At 39.9% G+C, this 27,904-nt stretch overlaps 1 protein-coding gene and 1 non-coding gene across 2 annotated transcripts; both read right to left on the reverse strand.

Annotated features, from left to right (window-relative positions):
- Positions 1–364: 364 nt before the first annotated feature.
- SARAF (store-operated calcium entry associated regulatory factor) lies at positions 365–26,325 on the reverse strand. The gene is made up of 6 exons (XM_049772384.1): positions 25,900–26,325; positions 12,922–13,100; positions 7,863–8,280; positions 4,227–4,356; positions 3,443–3,591; positions 365–419 (listed from the first exon to the last, which is right to left on the reverse strand). Exons 1-6 carry the CDS (start codon positions 26,006–26,008, stop codon positions 394–396), a joined length of 1,011 nt encoding a protein of 336 aa, XP_049628341.1. The 5' UTR covers positions 26,009–26,325; the 3' UTR covers positions 365–393.
- Positions 18,908–19,070, reverse strand: LOC126008482 (U1 spliceosomal RNA). The gene has a single exon (XR_007495810.1). It is a non-coding gene; the product is annotated as a U1 spliceosomal RNA (small nuclear RNA).
- Positions 26,326–27,904: the final 1,579 nt, after the last annotated feature.

The following is a 27,904-nucleotide window of genomic DNA, read 5'->3' on the forward strand; positions in this document are numbered from 1 at the left end:
CAAATTGATCACTATATCTGTGACTCAATCACTATAGCTCTCTAAGGTTGCAATTTCTGTATTTAGGTTCTACTGGTATGATGTCTTCATTCTTACTATTTCTTAGGCATCACAGCTTTGAGAAATTAAGCAATGCATTTCCAGCATTCTATTCCATCACTTTCAAAACCTATATTGTATAGCTGCCATCTTTACATTAACATACAATTCGCTACATAATCATGTTGTCATATATTAGGTCTTAGTTTCAAATAACAGACTATTGAAATCCACATAGGACAAAACACCAAAGTTCTTTTCAATATCCTCTTTCACCAGTTAAAAGCAGGTGGCACTTGTTGTTGTTGTTGTTTTTGAGAAAGTGATGAAAAAGTCTGCATCCACCTTTGATCTTTATCTTCTTCTGGTACCACCATATCCTATAATGAAAAGAGCAAAGTTTGTTTTTATTCCTTCCTTCTTCCTTCCTTCCTTCCTTCCTTCCTTCCTTCCTTCCTTCCTTCCTTCCTTCCTTCCTTCCTTCCTTCCTTCCTTCCTTCCTTCCTTCCTCTCTTCCTTCCTTCCTTCCTTCCTTCCTTCCTTCCTTCCTTCCTTCCTTCCTTCCTTCCTTCCTTCCTTCCTTCCTTCCTCCCTTCCTCCCTCCCTCCCTCCTTCCTTCCTTTTCTTTCTTTTTCTTTCTGTCTTTCTCTCTCTTTCTTTCTTTCTTTCTTTCTCTCTCTCTCTCTTTCTTTCTTTCTTTCTTTCTTTCTGCCTTTCTCTTTCTTTCTTTCTTTCTTTCTTTCTTTCTTTCTTTCTTTCTTTCTTTCTTTCTTTCTTTCTTTCTTTCTTTCTTTCTTTCTTTCTTTCTTTCTTTCTCTCTCTCTCTTTCTTTCTTTCTTTCTTTCTTTCTTTCCCTTCCTTCCTTCTTCCTTCCTTCTTCCTTCCTTCTTCCTCCCTTCCTTCCTTCCTTCCTCCCTCCTTCCTTCCTTTTCTTCCTTTCAGTCTTTCTTTCTTTCTTCCTTTCAGTCTTTCTTTCTTTCTTTCTTTCTTTCTTTCTTTCTTTCTTTCTTTCTTTCTTTCTTTCTTTCTTTCTTTCTTTCTTTCTTTCTTTCTTTCTTTCTTTCTTTCTCTCTCTTTCTTTCCCTTCCTTCCTTCCTTCCTTCCTTCTTCCCTCCCTCCCTCCTTCCTTCCTTTTCTTCCTTCTTCCTTTCAGTCTTTCTTTCTTTCTTTCTTCCTTTCAGTCTTTCTTTCTTTCTTTCTTTCTTTCTTTCTTTCTTTCTTTCTTTCTTTCTTTCTTTCTCTCTCTCTCTCTCTCTCTCTCTCTCTCTCTCTCTCTTTCTTTCTTTCTTTCTTTCTTTCTTTCTTTCTTTCTTTCTTTCTTTCTTTCTTTCTTTTTTGGTTTTTCAGTCACACCTAGCAGCCCTTAGGGGTTACTCCTGGCTCTGTGCTCAGAAGTTGCTCCTGGCAGGTTCGTGGAAACATATGGAATGCCAGGATTCGAACCAGGATCCATCTTGTGTTGGCTGCATATAAGGAAAACTCCCTACCACTGTGTTATTGTTCTAGCACCCAAATTTGTACTTTTTTAAGATATTAGAATTATTTTAAAATTACCAGTCATCTGGGGCCAGAGTGATAGCACAGCAGGTAGGATATTTGCCGTGCAAGTAGCCAACCCAGAACCAATATATACAATGTGATTATGTTAATATTTTAGAAATATGCATATTTGAAAACAAGTAAGATACTAACATAATCATATTGTATATATATTTATTTGTACCTTTCTTTGTATTTGGTGAAACTGAACACATTTTATATACAACTGTCTATTAATTCTCATTGTTGCACAGTATTCCACAGTATGACAACTCAGTTCATCCATTTTATTGCTGATGAACAAATAGAATCTAATAAAAAATCTAATAAAAATTCCACTCTTGGGCAGGAGCAGTAGCGCAGCAATAGGGCGCTTGCCTTGCATGTGGCTGACCTACAATGGACCTCAGTTCGATCCCTGGCATCCCATATGGTCCCCCATGCCAGGATCAATTTCTGAACACATAGAAAGGAATAACCCCTGAGCATTATAGGGTGTGGCCCAAAAAAACAAAAAAAAATTTTTTTTAAATCCACTCTTTATATTTCAGTATTTAAATACATTTTCTATCAATTCCAATAATTAATCATTGTTCATCTCTTACTGCAGTTACACAAATTTAACCAATAGCATATTATTTCAATCTAATTGCCCATTAACACCCATTTTCTGCTAACTAGAAAACTGTTTAACTCCAAATAGTTACTTAGCTTCACACTATATGTTTATTTTTCACAAAATGTCCTATTAGAAACTGCAATAAACATTATAACCATTATTTAAGATATGTCTCAATACATTTTTATTGTGTTTTATTGAATTGGGTGAGACACACCCAGCTATGCTCAGGGATTACTATTGGCTCTGCAATCAAGAATAACTCCTGGCAGTGCTAGGGGATAATAAGATGCCGGGGATCAAACCTTTGCCAACTGCGTATAAGGCCAATGCCCACCCACTGTACTATTGCTCTGGCCCTTGGGTTTTACTAAATTCTAAAATTCAAACTTCTACCTACAAAGCAACCATTTTATAGGATCTTTAGAGGTCTCAGAATGAACACATATTAAAACCAACTCTGGACCAAAGAGATCGTACAGCAGATAGGGTGCTTTTACAAGTAATTCCTCAGCAGAAGACCAGGAGTAAGCCCTAAGAAAGGTCTGGTATCACACACACAGACACACACAGACACACACACACACACGCCCTAAGAAAGATCTGATGTCACACAAACACACACACACAGCCCTAAGAAAGGTCTGGTGACACACACACAAGCTCTAAGAAAGGTCTGGACACCCTCTTCCTGGTGACACATACACAAGCCCTAAAAAAGGTCTGTACACACACACATTTCACACACACACCCCCATCACACACACCCCTTCACACACACCCCCTTCACACACACATACACACCCTTCCCAGAACTTCTAATTAATAGTTGAACCTCAATTAATAGTTGAAGTGAACTTAAACAAAAGCCCTGTTGTATTTTTAAAGAATATTGGCGGGGAGGGGTTTAAGAGCTATTATATCAGGTAAAGCAATTGCCTTAAAGGTAATTTGATCCCCATTTAATTAGTGCCAGCCCCAGTTAAGGTCTTCCAAAGCCTGCCAGGAATGATCCCTGAGGACACAGTCAGGAATAAGCCCTAAGCACAGCCAGGAGGGGCCTAAGTCGAAAAAAGTAGAATGTTCAGAAGTAAGAAGAAATACTCAATCTAAATTATATTTAATCAGTTAATTATACTATTAATATTTCTAGGACTAGAGCAAATAAAACCAAGACTGCTAAATCCCCAACTATTGATTTTCTCTACTACTACATAATAAGAACTTCCACATTTTTGCTCTTACCTGATGCCGTTCTGGTTCTTGTCTCAGAGTTGGGATATGAGCTACCAGAGCTTGTACCAGGTGGTGAGTAAGGCCGACTATTCCATGTACCAGAGTATGAGGGAGGATTTGATGGGTAGTGCCAGGAGTTTGAAAAGGGTGTTGCTGCTCTATAAAGATATGAAAGCTCTGTCAGGCATTTTCCTGGTGATTCATAATGTTTCTGTCCTAAGCTACCAAAATATCCCTGTATCAGGTGTTTTCTTCAATATTCTGGCACATGAGGGTTAACATGAAATACTGTTTTATAGTCCTGATACTGTTAAAGCTATTGGCACTGGGGAAGAAAGAGGCTCTTTTTTTTTTTTTCCTGAAATCACATTTGGATAAAGTCTAAACTCAAAGCACCAGTAATACTGAAGATATTCCCAAATGTCTTCCACCCAAAACTCTTCCATCCTTGCTTCATCTCTCTCCTAAGCCAAGTACTATTCCCCTAATAAATACTTTTCTATTTTCATCATAGAAATAGATGCTTTTTCTATTTTCTTCAATGACCTGTTTTCCAAATCTCGTAAGTCATAAGAACAAATGCAGAAAGCCAAAATCACAATGAGGTAAATAATACATGCAATAGTGAACAGAGTATATGCAGTATATATTCTCCATTCCATGTCTTTTGATTTCATAGGGTCATTTCACCATAATTTATTTTCTCTAACAAAATCAGGTTCAGTCATACTGTAAGCAAAAGAATAATTTAAGTAAAAAATAAATTAAAGAGTGAGATGAATGCAAAAGTTACCTATTGCTTCCAAATAAATATCCTAATATTCCTCCAGTTCCCAAGCCGGTCCAAAATCCTGGTCCTGAATTGGCATCTCCCTGCTGGCCTGTGAAAGCGCTGCCAAAACCAAAAGTTGAAGGCTGTGGTCCTAGAAACAAAAAAATGTCAGTTTTTATTTCTTCTCAAACATAGCTGGCAAAGGCAAAACAAAATAAAAGACATTGTATTAATTTGGTATGTTCTAGTTATTAACAGTGCTCAGGATAGGGTCCCAGGAAATCACTCAGTGGCATAGCACATGCCTTCCCTGTGTGAGTTCCTGTCCCCTGGCATCACAATCACTCACCCTCATCCTCATCTTCATCAAGTCTCAACTTAAACAAGTTATATGGAGCCAGAGCGATAGCACAGTAGTAATGTGTTTGCCTTGCATGCGGCCAATACAGGACGAACCCTGGTTCAAATTCCAGCATTCCATATGGTCCCCCCCCCCCACAAGCCTGCCAAAGACCTCTGAGCGCAGAGCCAGGAGTAAACCCTGAGCAATGCAGGGTGTGGCCCCAAAACCAAACCAAACCAACCAAACAAAAAAACAAGTTGTAGGGCTTGGTGAATTACTTTGTAATTGAATCATGAATAACATGGTGATTTAATAAATAATTTTCTTGAAGTTGTAGGGCTAAAAAGAGTTCAGGAGGTAGGATGTTTGTATTGTATGCAATATCCATGTTCTATTTCTGGTACTCCCTATGGTCCCCCAAATCCCACAGGAGTGATTCCCTGAGTGCAGAGCCAGGAATAAGCCCAAAGCACCACCAGGTGTGGCACAAACAAAACAAAAAGTGGTACTGCATAAAATGGTACTTTCTAATCAAAGTTTCTTTCTTACAGACATGAAAAATAGGGATCTATTTTAATGTAAGCGTGTGGTCTTTTCCTGGAATGTCATAGTTGCCCTGTTAAGAGCAGCTACTAAGGCTCAGAGAACTCAAAGTGGCAGAGTACATGCACAAGGCCTGAAGTCCTTGGCACCCCCTGGCTTTCCAAATACCCCTAAGTATAGCTCTTGGAGCACGCCACTCTGCCAAGCCTCAGCAGCAATGCAAGGCTGTGACCCAACAGTCACCATCAGGTCCACCAGCATCACTAGATCAAGTATTGCCAGAAGAGGCCATGGCACTGCTGGGGATGTCCACAAACCATCCACCACCCAAAAAATACAGCTATTAGGCAATGATCCCATTGTCTAGTGTTGCTTTCTTCCTGTACAAAGAGAATCTCTGGAAGTGTCCAGCGATGTCTATACTAGACTAATACTTGATACAAATATTGTATCTGCTGGGAATGGGGTCCTTATGTCCTCTACTCAGAGGACGTTTCTCTTAAAGAATAATATACATGAAGTATGCTAACTTCACATATATGGCATAATAAATTTATCTAACAATGACCCACATCAGTTAAAGATTTCCAACACCCTAAAAGGCTCCATCAACACAATCCCCAACAGATACCCATTCACTTCACTATAAATATTATTCCAGCTTCTCAGATCATATTCTAGTCTTAAATCTATTTATAGATTCATAAAACAGGCACTCTTTGTGCAAGGTACATCATTAAGTCTATGAGCACAAACCCCACAACTTCATGTATAAATCATTAGAGTTTTTTTAATAAATATATAGCATGCTATTGTGGGGGAATCATAAGTTATATTCTAATGTTAATGGGCATTATTTCTGATTTTTCAGCTGCTGTGAATCCAAACTGCTATGGACTGTATGTTCTCTTCATTCAAAGAGGCGTACATTTCTCTCAAGTACTTATGTAGGAACAGAGCTGCTAGGTCACGGGTTGACACATGTTTAGTGTTAGTGAATACTGATAGATCTGCAGTATCACCATTTCAACTCTAACAAGCTCCAAAGGACTATACTTTATATCCCTGCCAATACTTCCCACTTTGTCTTTTGATATTTTTTGTTTGCTTTGTTTTTGATTCACACCCAGCAGTGCTCAGGACTGAATTCCTGGCTCTGAGCTCAGAAATCACTCCTGGTGGTTATTTGGAGGACCATATGAAATGCTGGGGATTAAACCCAAGTACTCAAGTTGGCCATGCGCAAGGCAACTGTCCTACCCACCAGACTATTGCTCTGGGTCCTCACTCCACTGTATCCTTAATATCAATCATATGGTAGTAATTCAGTGGTTTTAATTTGCATTTCCTTAATCCAAATTAAGATATATAATGCTAAGCAGCTTTTCATATTTTCATTGGCCATCTGAAAATCTTTTTCATTATAAAATGGTTATTCAAGTGTTCTTTGTATTCAGGGCTTACTGCTGGGTCCACACTCAAGGATCACTCTGGCAGTGTTTAGGGGACCATACGGGGTGCTGGGAAATGAACAAACATTGACTGTATACAAAACAAGAACCTTACACACTGTGCTTTCTCTCTGGTCTAGATCAATCTACCACTCTTTGCTTTTCTTTTTTGGTTCATGCCGGGCAACGCTCAGGAGTTACTTGTGGCTCTGCATTCAGAAATTACTACTGGCAGGCTCAGGGGACCATAAGAAATGCCAGGGATTGAACCCAGATTGGCCACATGCAAGGCAAATGCTATCGCTCTGGCCCCACTCTTTCGATTTTTAAAATTGAACATTCTACCTGTCTCTATAGTTTTGGAGAAGTTCTCTATATAATCTAAATTCATCTCCTTTGTAAAACAAATGTTTTACTAGTATTTTCTTCAGTCTGTATCTTGCCTTTATGTTTTCTAGTGTCTTCTTATGACAAGTTTTTTTTCTTTATTTAAGTACCATGATTGTAGTTGGATTTCAGTCACAAAATGAACATCCCCCCTTTACCAGTGCAACCTTCCCATCACCAATGACCCCCATCTCCCTCTTTCCCCACCCAGTCTGTATTTGAGACAAGTATTCTACTTTGCTCACTCATATGACAAGTTCCTAATTATAATAAAGTCAATTATCTCCTTTATGGCTAGTATATTTTGCATCCTAAAACAATTTGCTTATCCCAATATGACAACAAATACCTTTTTATACCTCCTTCTGGAAATTTAACTTCTATTCTTTACATTCTCTTTTTTAAAGGTTTCTGGTTTGGGGGCCACACCCAGCAGTGCTATGCATACTTAGTGTTCAGGGATAGCCCGATATTTTTTTATGTTGAGATCTATGATTACATAATGAGTACATTGTATGTATGGTATGAGAAAGAATTTAAGGTAAATTTGTAGATTTTTTTTTCACTAAGAACATTTACAATTTAATGCATCCCTAAGCAGTCTTCTCAATTATCTTTACAGAGAAATAGAAAAGGTAAAAAGTTAAAATTAAAAAATAAAACCAGGGGTTGGTCAAAAAGATAATACACTAGCCTTGTACACCTAACCCAGGTTCAATCCCCAGCACCTCATATGGTTTCCTGGGTCCACCGGAAGTGATATGAGTGTGGAGCCAAGAGTAATCCCTGAGTACCACTGGATATAACAAAAAAAGATAAATTACATTAAATTAAACATTAAGACCACTTTGTTCTCCTAATACAACTACTTTCTATTTCAGAAAATAGCAGTTCACATTCCTCCTACTTATTGCATGATCTAGAAAAACATACCTGTAAATTCAGACTTAAAGCCTGCAGGAGCAGGCCCAGCTGAGTTGGTGAATCTCTGGTAATGGTTGGAATATGGCGGATGCTCAGAGTAAGGTGGAGGTGGATCTTGACCATCACTAAGGAACATCTTATAAACTCCATACGCAATAGCAAGCAGCACCACCACAGTAATCAACCCACTGATGCTACTGGAACCTGGGGAGTGCAACTTATGGTAATAATCAGAAAATGAGTTAAAGCCGTAGCCTTTCCCATACTCTCTTGATTTCTTCAGGCCATGATCTGTGTAATCTAATTGGTACTCCAAGCCACAGGAACCTCTCAGAACATATTGGTCTTCAGAGGACTCATAGCCCTCACAACTCACAGTAGTTTTTCCAAATTTGTATGCAATATCTAGATCCGTCTTGCATTCCCACTGTCAGAGAAAGAAAAACAGGTGATCAGAGTCAACAGAGCTTTTAAAATTTGATACATATAATTTGAACTAGTACAGTTGTCATAAAACTATAAAATAAGGGAATTACAGATAAAATTCAGGAAAATAAACAGTTCTGTGTTGGAAGAAGCAAACTGTAATGTACAAAGATACTGATAATATTTCTTTTTATTTTTTTTTTGAGGGGGGTCACACCCGGCGGCGCTCAGGGATAACTCTTGGCCCTGCACTCAGAAGTGACTCCTGGCAGGATTGAGGGACCATATGGATGCCAAGATTCAAACCATGGGCCATCCTGTGTTGGCTATGTGCAAGGCAAATGCTTACAGCTGTGCTATTGCTCCAGCCCCTCGATAATATTTCTTAATCCAGATTGGTATTATAAGGGCTCATTTTACTCCTATTCTTTACATATGTATTGTATATAATATTCCATATTATTTTTTTTTTTTTTTTTTTAGTTTGAAGGTTGTTTTTTGGAAGGATTGAGACATAACTGATGATGTTCAGGGACCTTTAGAACCTTATGTGGCACACAGGATTTGAAAAAGTATTCATAGGATTCAAGGCAAGAACCTTAACCCATGTTTATTCTAGCTCCCATTATCTACACATTTGAAGCAAGTTTTCTTTTTTTTTTTTTTTTTTTTTTTTTTTTGGTTTTTGGGCCACACCCGGTGACGCTCAGGGGTTACTCCTGGCTATGCGCTCAGAAGTCGCTCCTGGCTTGGGGGACCATATGGGACGCCGGGGGATCGAACCGCGGTCCGTCTCCTAGGCTAGCGCAGGTAAGGCAGGCACCTTACCTCGAGCGCCACCGCCCGGCCCCGAAGCAAGTTTTCTTAATGTAAAATTTGCCACTGTTAATATTCTCACCTGTTTGTTGGGCCCTATCTACATGAAGTTTGGTACTTGTTTTTTATTTTCTTTTTAAAATAATTTCCTTTTTTTGTTTTGCTTTGTTTTTTGTTTTTTGGGTCACACCCGGCAGTGCTCAGAGGTTACTCCTGGCTCTATGCTCAGAAATTGCTCCTGGGAGGCTCGGGGGACCATATGGGATGCCGAGATTTGAACCACCATCCTTCTGCATGCAAGGCAAATGCTCTACCTCCATGCTATCTCTCTGGCCCCTAGAAAGAATTTCTTAATGGTTGTGACCCATGTTTTTTATTTTTATGTATTATCTCATATAGTGAATGATTTTACTGTCAATGTCTCTTTTTTTATCAAAATGAAAAAAGAATTTTAAAAGTAAGAAAACCCTGGGGCAGGAATGATAGCACAGCAGTAGGGTGTTTGGCTTGCATGCAGCTGATCTGGGGATGACCTAATATGCCTGGAGCCTAGAATTGGTCTTATGCCAGAAAACTTCAGGGGTAAGGTCTCCTTGTATTTAGGCCAGGGCTTTCCTTTCCATGTCCCTATATTTTGCTGAGTCTATGCAAACCATTGCCACTCTAACACCGTCTTTGCTGTGCTCCTTTGACTCATCCTTAATGAAATAATGTATTATATATATATTATAGTCAACAAATATGTATTATAAATATATATAACTATATATAATAAATATATAAATACATATAAGTATATACATAATAAATATATATAAATATGTATTACAGTCAACAATACTATAGCCTTTAATGTTAAAGGAGTTACATGAATTTTGTGGCTAGATTGCTTTGTGTACTGCTAAGAAATGTTATAATCTATTACAATCTGGGGACTTGAGGGACAAAGCAATTGGACATGTGTTTTGTTTTATTTTTCTTAGTGTTTTTTGGCTGAAAATTCAAAATTATGGTATCAGCAAGGGGATTTCTTTTGAGAATTTTGTTTATGGGTGATTGTCTTCCAACTGTAACTTCATCTTGTCCTTTTTTTATATCTTTGTCTTCATAAAATAATAAAAAATAAAATAGGGTTTGTGTCTTTGTCCTTTGTAGTTTTTTGTATAAGCACTTCAACTCTTTAGATGACTCCAAGATATCTGAGTTTCTGTGGGACTAATGTGAATGGGATTGGTGTTTTTTTTGTTTTGTTTTTTTGGTTTTTGAGTCACACCCAGCAGTGCTCAGGGGTTGCTCCTGGCTCTATGCTCAGAAATCACCCCCCGCAGGCACAGGGGATCATATGGGTTGCTGGGATCTGAACCAACAACCTTCTGCATGAAAGGCAAATGCCTTACCTCCATGCTATCTCTCTGGTCCCTGGGATTTTTTTAATGTCCATTTCTTCTCTATTATTATTGGTGTATAAGAAGACCATTGATTTTTGTGTGTTAATTTTGTAGCCTGCCACTTTGCTATATGAATCTATTGTTTCTAGAAGCTTTCTGGCAGAGTCTTTAGGGTTTTCTAAATATAGTATCATGTCATCTGCAAATAGTGAGAGCTTGATTTCTTCCTTTCCTATTTGGGTGCCCTTGATATCTTTTTCTTGCCTAATAGCTAGGGCAAGAATTTCCAGTACTATGTTGAATAAGAGTGGTGAGAGGGCAGCCTTGTCTTGTACCAGATTTTACAGGAAAGGCTTTTAGTTTATCTCCATTGAGAATAATATTTGCCAATGGCTTGTGGTAGATGGACTTGATTATATTGAGAAAAGCTCCTTCCAGTCCCATCTTGATGTGAGTTTTTATCAAGAATGGGTATTGGACCTTATCGAATGCTTTCTCTACATCTACTGATATGATCATATGGTTTTAACTTTTCTGTGTTTATATGGTATATTATGTTGACTGATTTATGTATGTTAAACTATCCTTGCATACCTGGAATGAATCCTACATGGTGTGATGAATAACCTTCTTGATGATGTATTGGATCCTATTTGCCAGAATTTTGTTGAGGATCTTTGCATCTGTTGTCATCAGGGATATTGGTCTGTAATTTTTTTTTTTTTTTGGCAGCATCTCTGTCTAATTTTGGTATCAACTTAATGTTAGCTTCATGAAAACTATTTGGAAGTATTCCTGTTTCTTCAATTTTATGAAAGAGCCTGAAAAGGATTGGTAGTAGTTCTTCTTGAAAGGTTTGAAAGAATTCATTAGTGAACCCATCTGGGCCTAGGCTTTTGTTTTGGAGGAGACTTTTGATTACATTTTAATTTTCTCAATAGTGATGGGGCTGTTTAGATATGCTACAACATCATTGTTTAACCATGTAAAGTTGTAAGAGTCCAAGAATTTATCCATTTCTTTCATGTTCTCATGTTTCTCAAAATAGTATCTGATTACCCTTTGAATATCTAAAAAATCAGGGGTCTTCAAACTACGGCCCACGGGCCACATGCAGCCCGCAGAGGTGTCTGATCGGCCCGCCAGCAGTGAGCGCTATTTGTTTGCCAAGATACCTGCCATCACATACACTCAGTGTCACGGTTTCTCAGGGATGACGTCAACAGCCTCCGCCCATGGCATGTTGTATGCTGGGAGGGTGGGCGTAAGGGCTGTGTTAAGAGGGACACTGATGCGCCCTTGCACCTGGCGCTTGGCACCGCGTGGCGAGGAGTACCACATGTGGGTGACTATGTGATGTAAAAAGGCGCCTGCTCCACCCCCAGGCAACATGGTGTCTGTGTGCTGTGCCTGCCTGTCAGTGAGGTTTTCCTCCACTCCCTCCACTGCCAAAGGTCAGTCAAAAGTGCCATAGAAACAAATTTTTGCCAGATGGGGGGTTCTGGCATGTCTGGCTTCGTTAGAATTGTTGCAAAAGGAGTTTCAATTTAGATTCAAAGAGCTTCATCTCCATGAACAGGATATACAGCTTTTTCGTAACCCATTTTCTGTTGAGATTGAAAATGTCCTTACAATTTACCAAATGGAACTGGTTGAACTGCAGAATTGTGACTCTCTGAAAGACACATTTAAGTCAAGTAACCTTTTGAATTTCTATGCATCTCTCCCCTCTGAGACATATCCAAATATCAGGAACCATGCACTCAAAATGGTAACCATCTTTCGTAGCACTTATGCCTGTGGACAGACTTTTTCAAGAATGAAACATCTGAAATCTCCAACCAGATCAAGATTACTGATGCCCACTTGCATCACTTGTTACGGCTGGCAGTGACAAATATGGAACCGGACATTGACCATCTCATTAGCCAAAAGCAGGCCCACAGTTCCCATTGAAATACTGGTGCGTGATCTGTTTATTTATAAATGGTTTTCATTTTATTTATATAAGACATGTCCAGTGTGAGTAGGAATTAGTAGCTCATATAGTCCGGCCCTCCAGCTCTCTAAGAGACCGTAATCCGGCCCCCACTTTAAAACGTTTGAAGACCCCTGATCTAAAATATCTGAAGTGATCTCTCCCTTTTCATTTCTAATCCAGATTATCAAGTTTCTCTCTTTTCCTTTCTTTGTGAGTTTTGTCCGTGGTTTATCAATCTTGTTTATTTTTTCAAAGAACAAACTTTTGCTTTCATTGATTTTTTCAGATTGGATTTTGGTTTTCTACTTCATTGATTTCTGCTCTATGCTTTATTTATTTCATTATTTATTATCTTTATTTATTATGCCTACCTATTTTTGGTTCCTTTGTTGAATATTCCTAAAAACTTTATTGAATAAAATTCTATTTAGACTGTGACTGACATAGTGAATATTACCTGTACATCATAACCATCCCAGCCTTTGTTCTGGCACTGTACGACTTTGGGGGTGTAAGAATCACATCCAGCTGTGCCTCCCACACATTTCAGCTGTGGGATCGGATTCAGACGACGAGAGGTGGTATATCGATCATAGTGAAGAGTAAGAGCATTAATATCCCGCAATAATATTCTATCTGAAACAATAATAAAGATAACAGGTGATAAATGCCTTGTTAAGAAAAGACTCCTTCTAACAGAACACTTCTCATAGGATATTTTCAAAAGTATGGGATCCCTGAGCAGAGTGAAGAGTAAGTCCAAGCACACTGTATGCCCTCAAGACCCACTCCCCCCAAAAAAGTTATTCTAACAACATCCAAACTTTTTACACAAAATTCAGATGGTCATACTGTCAAGGTCTCTATTCATTCCATGGGAAAGTACCAAACTATTTTTACATCACAGTTTCTACATAATTCCTCCAAAATCAAGATCAAAAGTTTTTTTTTAAAACACTTATATAACTGAAGTTTAATAAAACAGAAAAAATACATAAATATTTCTTAAATATATTTAATGATATAAGTTCCTGTCAACAAGTAAATATATCATAAAAATTTTGTTCCATTAATACAGTAGAATATTCCACAGCTTTTTAAATGTGGAGTTAAAGAAATAGTTGAATAGATTGGGTCACATGCTTTGCATGCACGAAGCCAGAGTTTGATCCTCTGCACTTCATGGTCCCCTAAATACTTCTGGAATCCTACCCAAAGCACAAAATTTTAAATCCAACAGAAATTCTAGAAAGAATGCACAGAGAAACTCTGACAATAAAGCCTCAAGCTCCAAAGCCAGGACACTGGAGTAAAATGGCATGCAAAAAATGATCCACACACACTGACGGGGGTGAAATGGGTTCAGGAATTCTAACACAATTCTTTTTGTTTTGTTTTGTTTTACGGTGCCACACCTGGTGATGCTCAAGGGTTACTCCTAGTTATGAGTTCAGAAATTGCTCCTGGCTTGGGAGACCATATGGGGTGCCAGGGATCAAATCCAGGCCAGCCGCATGCAAGGCAAAGCCCTACTTCTGTGCTATTGTGCTGGCCCCATCCAACACAATTCTTAGCAAGCCTTCCACACCTAACAAGCAGGAAGCTCAGTGGGGAAAATTGGAAACGCAAAGCCATTTTCCTGAGACCTGGCATATTTATTAGAAAGAATCTAACCACGCCCTGGGGTAGAGAACAAGTGGTCTAAACAACAATCCAAGGTGCTACATTAAAAAAATGTTTCCAACCAATGTGTAACAAGGAATAATCAGAGTGGGATAACATCAGTTAACACAACATCTCCCTCTAACTTACTTTATAGAAAATTGCAGAAATATGAGGTAAAACAAAGTAATTCACATCCCAAGGGACGGACTGATGCCTCTATTTAAAGATAAAAGAAAGGGTTGACATAATTTTGCATAGTTGCAGCAAAAGTTACATAAAATAGAAAGAAAAAAATTTTTGCCTAAAAAGCAGTGTGTTCCTACCCATATGTCCTTCCCATAAGACTAACTACAGGATCCAGGCACACTAATTTATCTAACCCATTCTTTCTTCAAGGTCCCAGGAACTGTTCTCAACCATGGTTTTCATTGTGAAGTGTCAGTAAATGGTGATATTGGTGTTAGCACATATGCTAAATCGAAAGTAGGATGTCCTGAGGTGTCTCCTGGTTTCATATCATTGTGATGTGGCCACACAGGGAAATATGCCTTCTAAGCAAGTAATTGCTAATATCCTAGCCATAGTCAGGTTAGCGTATGAGCCCACCCCAGCCAAGTATGAGACAAGGTGGATCCAGGACCTATCCTGATAAAAGATCAATTCCTGGTGTAGATGCAAAAAATCATGAAGGACCCAAAGATGAGACCCAAGGTTTGTGTCCAAGCAACTAAAACCTAAGTCAAGTCACTATGGCAAAAATTCGGGGTAGAAGGCCCATGTAACAAGGAATTACTGAGTTCTTGTCCTTAATGGATAATAACTCCTCTTAGTAGCTAATATGTTCCAATTTTAATGCGCCCAAACAAAAATGAACAGAGCCACGTGCCAATGAGTAACAAGACATATACTGAGTGCGGTGGCATTCGGTTACTCCAACATCAACCAGAATAGGCAAGAAAAAACTCCTACAACTAAATGATGTAAAGCTATCTTACTGAAATACCTAATAAATACAAAGGCCTCGAGAGACCCACACCTAAAGGTACTTCATGAAATCCTAAAAGGCAGATTGAAATTGATAAAAAAAAAAAGTTCCAAGAAAAGGGAAAAAAGAAATTACATACAAAAGATAAGAAATTGCGCTAGAGATGTGGCTCAGTAAGATACCATATATGCCATCATGTGGGGGAAGAGGGGATGGAGAAGCTAAAGAGTTAGGAAAACTTCTAATATCTCAATAGGCTAAAGAAAGAAAATTAAGGAGCCAGGATTTGCATATAGGAGCCCCAGTTTGATTCCCCAGCTCCACATAGAACAAGACACTGAACAATGAGCCAGAAGTATACCTAAAAGCATCACCAGGTATGGTAAAAAAAATAAAATAAAATAAAATAAAATAAAATAAAAAACCAGTTGTGAATTTTTGATATATTTACTAAATTATTAAGCTAAGTATCTTTTTTATTTTGTTTTCTCCCAAAAAAGAAACCTCACTACAGATCAATAAAATGAAATCAGGAACAAATTTCTAAGGTGCAGAAACTTATCCTGGGAAGGAGATATATACCAAACACATCAAACCTCAATCCTACAACACTGAAGGCAAAAACGACAGAGTACAAACAGGGACCTGAGTTACTGGCAGGCACTATCTTGCTTGCTAAGGAGGAGGGATCAGGAATAGCGATCTCACTCACTCACCATAGGAACCCAAACTATTCCTGTGGAGTGCTCCATTCACCTTCAACAAATAGCTTGACTTATTGCGAGCAGAAAAGGTGATTAACAAAAGTGCTTCCTTGTCAAGCCAATCAGCAGACTTGAATGTTAGCAAGAAAGCCACAGTCACAGAAAAGATGGTACAGAAATTAAGATACCTACCTTACATACAGATCTGTTAGATCTCAGATCACATCCAAATGTGGACCTTCTCCACCAAAGAAAAAAAAGTCACACACCTGCAAACCTGAAAGCACTGGAAAATCCATAGGGACCTCCAAGAGCACAGTCAGTTAGCCAGTGCCCCCCAATGTCTACTGTGATGTCAGCCAACCCCAGAGCAAACTATGTCAACTGCTAGAACTGAGACCTCAGTCTCCACTTCCTCCCACTCTGGCATCTAGTTCCCTTGGTACTGCCCTTATCTGTGGAATCACAGCAGCCTGTTGGTTACTGTGCACTGGCAGTTTTTAATTCCTTGTCATTGCTCAGAGCCTCTCAAACTTGAATATAGCCACCTCTTGTCCAGCACTGGTGAATACACACTGCTGTTCATCACCCAGGCTCACTCCAACACAAGTCCCAGCCCCCTTCCAGGTTCATGTAGAACAGCATGCATAATGGGAGATGGCACAACTCACCCACACTGATAACTCAAGCAACACCCTGGAAAGAACTCTTTACACAACAGAGTCACACAGCCTCATGAAAAATACTTCAGACCAACTGTCCTAATGATTCATTCGCCCAAAAAAAGAGATCAATGAGAAAGTTCTAGCTAAGTTCAAGAAGAAATTACAAGTTGTTCTTTGTACTTAAAAAACAAAACAAAAGCGCCCGGAGAGATAGCACAGAGGTGTTTGCCTTGCAAGCAGCCGATCCAGGACCTAAGGTGGTTGGTTCGAATCCCGGTGTCCCGTATGGTCCCCCGTGCCTGCCAGGAGCTATTTCTGAGCAGACAGCCAGGAGTGACCCCTGAGCACTGCCAGGTGTGGCCCAAAAACCAAAAACAAAAACAAAAACAAAAACAAAAACTTCTCAGAGCCTGAGTGATAACACAGGAGGTAGGGTGTTTGCCTTGCATGTGGCCAACCCAGGTTTGATCCCTAACATCCCATGTGGTCTCCTTAGCACAGCCAGAAGTGCAGAGCCAAGAGTAACCCCTAAGCACCGCTGGGTGTGGCCCCTAAACAAAAAAAAAACTTCTTAAAAAATTAGAGTTAGCAGATCTCTATTTAATGCTGTGTACAAAAATAAAATAAAAATAAAGACCTAGATAGCAGACCTGAAACTATAAGGTACATAGATGAAAATATAAGCAGAACACTCCATGACAATGAAGCTAAAGGCATCTTCAACGAAGAAACACCACTGGCCAAGAAAATGAAAGCAAAGATAAACAAATGAGACTACATTAAACTGAGAAGCATCTGCACCTCAAAGGAAACAATGACTAGGACACAAAGACTATCTACAGAATGGGAGAAGCTATTCACCCAATACCTATCTGATAGGGGTTTAATATCTAAGATATACAAGGCACTGGTAGAATTCAGCAAGGAAAAAACCATCTAATGCCAGCCAATAATGAGGAGAAGAAATGAATAGACATTTCCTCAAAGAAGAAATATAGAATGCCAAAAGGCACATGAAAAAATGTTCCACACTGGGGCCAGAGTGATAGCACGGTGGTAGGGCTTTTGCCTTGCACATGGTAGACTCAGGACAGACCTGGGTTCGACCCTCAGTGTCCCATATGATCCCCCGAGCCAGGAGCGATTTCTGAGTGCAGAGCCAGGAGTAACCCTTGAACATCACTGGGTGTGCCCCCCAAAAAAAGCTCCACATTATTATTATCAGGGGAATACAAATCAAAACTACCATAAGATATCATCTCACACCACAGAGACTCACACACATCACAAAGAGAAAGAACCACCAGGATGTTAAGAAAAAGGGACTCTGGGGCCAGCGAGGTGGCGCTAGAGGTAAGGTGTCTGCCTTGCAAGCGCTAGCCAAGGAAGGACCATGGTTCGATCCCTCGCCATCCCATATAGTCCTCCCAAGCCAGGGGCAATTTCTGAGCACTTAGCCAGGAGTAACCCCTGAGCATCAAATGGGTGTGGCCCGAAAAAAAAAAGGGACTCTCAAAATTAAAAAAAAGGGGGACTCTTTTTCACTGCTGGTAGGAATGTTGAATTATCCAGACTTTCTGGAAAACAATTTGGGTATTCCTCAAAAAATTGGAACTTGAGCTCCCATATGATCCAGCAAAACCACTTGTAGGAATACCAATACCACTTGCCCAAAACAAAAACACAATATAAAAATGCCCTCTGCATTCCTATATTCATCACAGCTTTATTTACAATATCAAGAATCTGGCCGAGAACATGTGAGCAGAGGAACTGTGGTACCAGTGGAATACTATACAGCTTTTAGGAAAGATAGAGTTGTGAAATGTGCTTATACATAGAGAGATATGGAGAATATTATGCTGAGTGAAATGAGTCTGAAGGAGGATAGACAGAATAATCTCACTCATTTACGGAATATAAGAAAAAAATAAAAGGTAATGTAGTAATAATAACCAGAGAGGAAGGCCAAGGGGATCAGTCCATTGTAGGAAGCTTGCCACAAATAGTGGAGGAGTGCAGTTAGGGCAAAAAAAGGGGCCACTATGACGATGATAATGATAATTGGAACTGATTGCTCAGGAAAATAACTGTGTTAGATGAAGATAAAGTGATATGCACAGTATCTCTTCATGAACAATAGTACAAATCAGTGTCTACAAAGGATTTAGGAAGAGAGTGGAGATAGAGAGAGAAAGGGAGAGAAAGAGAGAGGAGAGAGGGGAGGGAGGGAGGGAGGGAGGAAGGGAGGGAGGGGGAGAGAGAGAGAGAGAAATGCCTGTCTCAGAGGCAGGCGGGGGGTGGGTGGAAACCAGAGAGTGGTGGTAGGAAACGTTCATGTGTAAAGGGTGGTGTACACTGTAAGACTGAAACCCAATTATAAACAACTTTGTAATCCCAGTGTTTAAATTAATTTTTTTTTTCCAGGGAAAAGCATGAACGCACTCCCCCACTACCACAAATTATGCAGTCAAGTTTCCCACATTTGGGAAATCGCAGGGGTCAGCACATCCAGAGTGTAATGGATAAGCCTCCCCCTGGGAAAACCACCTTCGTGATCATGGTATCTCCCCTGCCAGGTAAGTATTAAATTAAATTTTTAATTGTATTTTAAATACAAACAAACAGGGGCAATAGGGCTTTTGCCTTGCATGCTGCCGACCCAGGATGGACCTGGGTTCAATCTCCAGTATCCCATATGGTCTGAGCACAGAGCCAAGAGTAACCCTTGAGTACCACCAGGCATGGCCCCAAAACAAGAAATAAAATAAAAATAAATTAGAATTAAGAGTTTAGAGAGATAGTACAGCAAGTCAGGTGCTTGCTTTGCATTCAGCTGACCTAGGTCTGATCTGTAGCACACCCAAACAGCTTGCTGAACCCCACCAGAAGTGATTCCTGAGTGCAGAGCCAAGAGCTGCTAGGGGTGACCCAAAAACCAAAAATACTTTTAAAATTAAAAAAATTAAGCTAAGCAGATAATCCTAACAGCAACTAGAGAAAGGCAAAGAGTCACACATAAGAAACCTATATAGAACTTTTATATTTCTCTACAGAGACTGTATAGGTCCAAAGGGAATAACCTGGTATATACAAAATATTTAACACTTTAGATTGCTTTGTGTACTGCTAAGAATTGTTATGATGTACTACAATCTGGGGACTTGAGGGACAAAGTAATTGTGCATCTGTTTTGTTTTATTAATGTTTTTTGACTGAAAGTTCAAAATTAAGGTGTCAGCAAGAGGATTTCTGGGAATTTTGTTTATGGGTGATCATCTGCCCAATGTAACTTCACCTTCTCTTTCTTTGCATCTTTGTTTTCATAAAATAAAAGTAAAAAACAAAACAAAGCAAAAAGAAGTAGTAAAACTCCTTAGTAACACAAATGTTGAACTCTTTGTTTCAAGTTTACTAATACTTGTTACCACCATTCTCCTAAATTTAGAGGAATTTCAGATACTGTATTTTTCAGTTCTAAAGTGTTTGACTTTCATATTAAATAGACCTTTTCTCTCTGTTAAGACTCTAATTATTGGGGCTGAAACAAAAAATTGCACAGTGCAATTGCACAAGGTATTTGCCTTGCACATGGCTGTCCTGGGTTTGAGCCCCACATTTCATATGGTCGCCTAGGCTTACCAGAAGTGATTCCTAAGTGCAGAGCCAGGAGTAATCCCTGAGCACCCACCTAGTATGGGACAAAATCCAAATAAATATTTCATTTATTAATTTATTACTAGCTCATTTTCCATCCCATCATTTAGTGCAGCTATAAAGATGCTTGATTTTATTTTATTCAATGTAATATTTAACTCGAATCAGGATTGGGTTTATAATGAATTTCTTTTGAGATTGTGCCAAACTCCTATTTCTTTTGTTGAATTTTGAATTGGAATTCAGATATTTTTGTATGCTTTATTCTGAGTTTCTAGATTCTATCTACTTTTGGGTGGGAAAGAGGATCAATAGGTGGCCTGAAAAAAAGGAGTACCAGTATGGAGCATGCTTGCCTTGCACACAGTTAACCCCCAGATTCAGTCCTTGTCACCCCACATCTTGTCACCTGAGCCTCACCAGAGATGATACCTGAGCACAGAGCCCTGAGTCTCTTCAGCTGTGACCAAAAAAAAAAAAAACAAAAAACAAAAAAAGAAAACAAAAACAAAAAAAAACCCACAGATAATTAGATATGACCTATTTTTCAATGGTGGCAATTTGTATTCCTTTAAAATGTTTTTATTGTAATTTGGGGCTGGAGCAATAGTACAGCATGTAGCATGTTTGCCTTGCACACAGCTGACACAGTCTGATCCCAATTATCCCATAGAGTCAGTCCCTGAGCCTGCCAGGGTAAATTTCTGAGCACTGAGTCAAATGTGGCCCAAAAACTAAAAAACAAAACAAAACATTTTTTTACTGTCTAAATTAAAGATCCTATTCTTCTGATTGATACGCCTTGCTGCTATACTTATGACTTTAATAATAAACATTTATGACCTTTTTTAATTAACTATTTTTATATTAGGGCCACACCAGTGATGCTTAGAAGCTATTCTTAGCTGTGCTCAGAAGTCACTCCCAGAGTGCTCAGAAAATATATGGTACTGGGGATCAAATTAGGTCTCCCACTTTACTCAATAGCTCGATAAATACTACATTTATTTTGTGGACTCTATAATTGTGATGCTTTTCTCATTCTTGACTTTGATTACTTCTATACCTTTTTTCATTTGTTAAGTTTTCCCCAAAAGTTTATAAAAAAAAAATGGGAGAGAGGACTATACAGATGCTGGGGACCAAACCCAGATAGGCCGCATGCAAGGTAAGCGCCCTACCCACTGTGCTATCACTCTGGCCTCAGGTTCATCAATTTTATTCATCTTAATGAAACCGCTGGAGTCAAAGAGATGACTAAAAAATGCAGAAGCATATAACTGGCATGTACCGTGCCCTGGGTTTAATAATCCCTGACACTACATTGCACTTCCAGGTATACTGCTGAAAGACCTTCCACAAACACACACACATACCAAAAGAGAGAGAGAGAGAGAGAGAAAGAGAGAGAGAGAGAGAGAGAGAGAGAGAGAGAGAGAGAGAGAGAGAGAGAGAGAGAGAGAGAGAGAGAAACTGCTGTCCACTAATATAAATAAAAATAAGATATAACTATCTATGGAGTTAAGAGTCCAAGCCAGCAGCTACTCTTGTGGGGAGTACTAAGGGTAGGGGCCTGAGACAGGTATGAGGGTGATGACTGTGCTCTCTTTAGGTGTTGTTTACAGAATGTCTGCTTTGTGAAGTCACTGAGTTCTACTAGCATGCAATATATTCTACATATGTTATGCTTTAGTAAAAATCAACTGGAACAAAAGGTCTGCTCCAATAAGTGTGAGTTTTCATTGTTCCTGATGTAGAAAAAAAATCAGCAAGCTGGCAAGTAGCAGAAAAAGAAAAATTACAATTAGGAAGATCAATTATTTCTTGTCAGAAGGTACATACGAAGTGTGGAAGGTATCTTTGTTTATTATTTCTCAAATGAATACGTATCTAACTTATTTTCTGCAGTTAATGGGAAAAGCAAGTGCTCTGCTATTAAGCTATATCCCCAGGCCTCTATGAACACTTGGTGAATTTTCTTTTTCTTATAGTTAAATCTATTTAGAATGTATTAAATAAAATCCTAATGAAGTAGGATTTGAAAGCATGGCTTGGGGATAAGCTCTTCCTTCAAAAAGCAAAACTTAAATTTATTGTTAGTTATGGGTTCAGAAGAAATGCAAACCAGGGAGATAGCATAGAAGGTAAGATAAGACATTTGCCATGGATACGATTACAGCTGCCTAGACCCTGTTTCAAATTCACAACCTGAGCAAATGTCATGTAAAATTAGTGCTCAGGGAATCCTGAGGTCAGAGGAATCCCCGAGCTCAGTGCCAGGACAGACCTTTGGCATTGTTATAGAGCCCAACACTCCCCCCAACCAAAAATTAAAAAAAAAAAATTAAGGTTATATAGACATATACCTTTAGATCTGTCCAAGGAATGCAAGTTCATTGTAGTCCAAACTCCCAAATCAAAATCCACTTGTAGGTCTCAAATTTAAGATGGAAAATACCCATACTCCCCAAATCCGAATCTCTCACCAAAGTACACAAGCAGGAAATAGTAGCAAACAGAGTGCATGCAGCCACTAAGACCAAAGACCTTGAAATCAAATTTGCCTTCCCTGCTTCTGTTACCTACAGAATCTAACCCAACAGATCATCTTCAAAATAGGTGAGAAGAAAGCCAGAGCAATGGTACAGCATGTTGGGTCCTTGCCTTGGATGTGGCTGACTCAGGGTCATTCCCTGCTACCCTATAAGGTCCTCGAGCTGACTGGAATGATCCCTGAGTGCAGAGTCAGAAGATAAGGCCTTAGAGTCACCAACGGGTGTGGACCAAAAACCCAAAAAGTAAAGAGTAGATTCAAAGGGAATTCAGGCTCCGGAGAGATAGCATGGAGGTAAGGCATTTGCCTTTCATGCAGGTCATTGGTTCGAATCCCGGCATCCCATATGGTCCCCCAGGCCCGCCAGGAGCGATTTCTGAGCGTGGAGCCAGGAGTAACCCCCTGAGCATTGCCGGGTGTGACCCAAAACCAGAAAAAAAAGGGGGGGGGGAATTCAGCCACTTTAATCAATTCCACAGCTTCTCTTCAGGACTAAACTAAGGCCATTCTTGGAACTTATCTTACAAAAGCCTCTTCAGTCACCTCTCAATTCCTCCCTACAACCTACAAACTGTTCAAAGAAGACACAGATGAGTCTTTAAGGTAAATCATACCAAGTCATCTGATACTTCACCTCAGGCTTCTGATCAAATATCATCTTAAAACCACTTCCCTAAACATTGTCCACTGTGAAACTTTCTTCTGCCTGAACAATTCTTCCTAATACTGTTTTGTCACATTTCACATACAACATGCTACTTACATATTTAAAGCCTCTTCAGTTACCTCTCAATTCCTCCCTACAACCTACAAACTGTTCAAAGAAGACACAGATGAGTCTTTAAGGTAAATCATACCAAGTCTTCTGCTACTTCACCTCAGGCTTCTGATTAAATATCGTCTTAACACCACTTCCCTAAACATTGTCCACTGTGAAACCTTCTTCTGCCTGAACGATTCTTCCTAATACTGTTTTATCACATTTCACATACAACATGCTACTTACATATTTATTAATCTTCTCTCCTCAATAGATGTAAATTCCTTAAGAGTGTCAGTACTCCAATATATGGCTTAAATATACAATTACTTCAATAAGAAAATCTTAAAATTGTTATCTCTTTAGAACTAAAATTTTTCAGAAAAATTATTGAACTGGATTAGCAAATGATAATCTCTATAGAATATTTTCCCAAATTATTGCCCTATATTAGCAGCAAAAGACAAAGTGCATCCAAATCAAACAAAGAAAACCTTAAAGCATAGTTATCACTTTACTAAAGAACTTAATGAAAAGTAAGTTAATAAAATGCTTGCATAAAACATTTCCTCAAAGTAAACTTAGCGAGAAGCAGAACCTACAAAAAAATGACATTTTACTCTAGAAAGTATTTTGTGCCTTCTGTTCCAGAACAATAGTTTTACACAGTAACTGGACAACCAGGAAATTGTTCACCATTAATTCAAACTTGGTTCCTTATTTTTGTTTTGTTGTTTGGGCCACATGGTATGGGGTGCCAGAGACAAATGCCCTAACCACTGTCATATCTCTCACGGGTTTCTTTTTTTTTACATAGTTAACCTGACTCTTCATCTCTTCATCTGTAAATTTCCCTCTTTCTTTTTTTTTTTTTTTTTTTTTGGTTAACAATTGACTTCAAGTTCAACCAAACAATATTTTTTCATTCGTTTTTAGATTACAATTCTGATCAAGGTCTTATTTTTACAAATACCCAAGGGAAATGGATAGGCAATTAAATGTTATTACTTGTAAAATATCCCATTAAATGGGTTACTCAAAATATGTGCAAATAACACCTTTCCTCTCATTTCAGCACTTCAAAACACCAGCGAAATAAGCCTGTTGCTTGTTTATAAACTTAGACTTTTCTTATCACCAAATCACAAATGCACTATTGGTATACTTTTTAATGCCTTGGTATCTTCACCTTCCAACTCAAAAACTTTTAATTGCTTAAAATTCTTATAGAACCTGGGCTCAAGAGATAGCATAACGGTAGGGCTATCGCAGCCGAGACGCAGGACCAATGGTGGTTTGAATCCTATCATCCCATATGGTTCCCAGTGACTGCCAGGAGCTATTTTTGAGGACAGAGCCAGTAGTAACCCCTGAGCGCCACCGGGTGTGACCCAAAAACCAAAATAAAATAAAATAAAATTCTTACAGAACCTAAACATGCATCAGTCATAAAATACAAATCTGTGCAGATCTACACATATCTAGCATTGATCTTGTAAAAAATTCTTCAGACAATTCTAACTAATAAATAATTGCTTATTTCCCTAGAAATCAACTCAGCATATACCATCATCTTGGGACACACACCCGAGTAAAGAAACATTTGTCAAATTCTCAGGTACAGTTTCAAAACAAGAAGAGGGGATTGGGAAAATATGGCCAAGCGCAAGTCACTGCAGGTGGCAGCGTGAGTTCCATCCACATAAATAGTGCCGCCAATAATGCGTAAACCTGCCTGCACTGGGGCCAGCCCCATCCACTGTGACTCAGACACCTCCTGCCAGGGACAGCAACAGGCGGCAGTGATGACATCAGAGGGCCGTGACAACAAAGCAAGAAAAGGGGCGGGGAGGACAGACAAGACAACAAGGAAGGGAGCGCGGGACAGGTGCAAGCAAGCCCAGCCTAGGAGTGGTGGGAATGCAGGGAAAGGTCGATAAGAATAAAGTAGGTCGGCCATCGGCTAGGTGGGGAAGCAGCTTATTAAGTCTTCCAAAAAGGCGGCCTTGGACTGCATCCCTGATACCAAAAATAAAAATAAAATAAAATAGGGGCCGGAGAGATAGCATGGAGGTAGGGTGTTTGCCTTGCATGCAAAAGGACGGTGGTTCGAATCCCGGCATCCCATATGGTCCCCCGAGCCTGCCAAGGGCGATTTCTGAGCGTAGAGCCAGGAGGAACCCTCCTGATCGCTGCCGGGGCTGACCCTAAAACCAAAAAATAAATCAACAACAACAACAAAAAAAAAAAAATAACAATGCCTCACCCACTCCCCAGGGGTCCCTGCTCGTCCCTCAGGACTTCAGAACCGAGGCAAGGGGCCGGGGAAAAACGGGAATGAGCAAATCGTGCCGAAAAGGCTCGAGGCAACAAAAAGAAACAGGCCCCCCGCCAGCAACCTGCTGAAGACACCCCGAAGGGGAGTATGAGTTGCGACTGACTCACCAGGGTCGTTCCAGGCCCAGGAAGGGCCCGCCAGCAGCACCAGCCCAAGGAGGCTGATGAGCACCGAGCCGCGATCGGCTGCTCCCGGCCAGCCGGCCGCCGCCACCATGGTGCCCGGTGGAAGATCAAGCGCGAAGGCCCGGCCTCGGAAGGACGTTCGCGCGCCGCCGCACCCGGAGCAGGGAACCGAAGACCGGAGCGCTCCGCCAACGGTAGCTGCGGCGAAGGCCTAGGCGCCAAGCGCGCGTCACCGCCGGGGGTGCTCGTGGGGGAACGGGAGTGGGTCCTGCTGGCCACGCCCGCTGGGCCTCGGCGAATGCGGGCAGGGAGCTGCGCTAGGAGGCCGGACCCAGAGGTGGGTTGGGTCGAAGGCTTCACTCCGGATGATTCTGCGCGAAGATGTACCGGGTGGAGAAGATGGAAACCATCCCAGAGTGAAAGCTAAGAAGTGTCATGGGCTAGTTACATTGTTCCAAAACCTCACTTGCATCTTGTCTTCTCGGGGGAAAGTTACCGTCCCTTGGGTTCGACTTTATGACCTCATCATCTAGCATAAAGCCTGGCACAAGATTCTATTTGGTAGGTACGGAGACTTACTAAGCTAAAGAAGCAAAAAGTCGCTAGATTCAGAAGTTCAGGGCCATCACACATTTCCTTGAATTTGCTTCAGAACGCTATTTGGAGGAATGAGTTTGTCGATGGAGGTGATTGGGGCAAGGGCCCTCGCTTCACAGGAAATGGCATTCTCCAAGTCCTGCTGAAGAGGTGATGTAATACAGTTGAAACAAGCCAGGTTGTAGACAGGGCAACGATCTGAAGTCAGGCTATACAAGAAGAACCTGGAGTACAAAGGCATCTTTCTAATTTCAGGTGCTAGCCTGCACCAAAAAAAAAAAAATGCTATTCTGAATTCAGACACCTCAAATTAGAAATTTGCAGCTGGAGCAATAAGATAGGGTGTAGGGGGTTTGCCTTGCATTGTGGACAACTATCACCACCACAATCTAATGAATCTCATCAAAAGGCCCACTGAGAAGCCTTCCCTCATTGTGGATGACTGACCACGATTTCTAATAGTGAAGGTGAAAGAGAAATCTCATCAGAAGTTTCACTGAGAAGTTTTCCCTCCGTGTGGATGGCTGATCACAATTTCTTTTAGTGAAGCTGTCATTCTGCATGCTTAGTAACAAAAGTTTATTTGGCCTAAATATTTACCTCCCTGCTGCTGTATTGTGTATTAATAAAAACTTTTCCTTTCAAACATAAGGGATTTTACATGCAAATATAGCCTTACTTAAATTTCTTTTTCCCTGGAAAATTCAGCACCAAAAGATACTTTAAAAAAAAAAAAAAGAACTTTATTTTGCATTGTCTTCTAAATGCCCTTGCAGTTTTAAACAGAAAGGAATGTTCTGCTTTTTAGACATCTCTAAAGGACTTTTGAGTATTTGCTAAATAATTCTTGCCTCAGAACTTATATCCAAAATTTTGGCCAGGAAATAGCTTTGAACTATTGAGAAAAACACCAGTTTTGCATCTCTTTCAATAAGCTTGTTTTTTCTTTTTTTTCTTTTTTCTTTTTTGGTTTTTGGGTCACACCTGGCAGTGCTCAGGGGTTACTCCGGGCTGTCTCCTCAGAAATAGCTCCTGGCAGGTACGGGGGGGGGGGTACTATATGGGACACGGGGATTCGAACCAACCACCTTTGGTCCTGGATCAGCTGCTTGCAAGGCAAACGCCGCTGTGCTATCTCTCCGGGCTCAAGCTTGTTTTTTCTAAAAACTATTTCTTAGTCAGACTTTAGGAAGTTAGTTATTTGTATTATCCGCTAAAACAAAACCTGCTCCTCAGAAAATAGGAAAAACTGGCTCCTTGCAAAATCCCCTATTCAGTATTAACATACAGGACTAGCACAACAAGCACTGCATTAAGATGTTAAAATTTATCTTCTCTGTATTCTTACTTGAAATGTATCTATTCATGAGAAATCATGTGAGTTGTTTTG

Source organism: Suncus etruscus, chromosome 4, assembly GCF_024139225.1.
Source record: "Suncus etruscus isolate mSunEtr1 chromosome 4, mSunEtr1.pri.cur, whole genome shotgun sequence".
NCBI lineage: Eukaryota > Metazoa > Chordata > Mammalia > Eulipotyphla > Soricidae > Suncus > Suncus etruscus.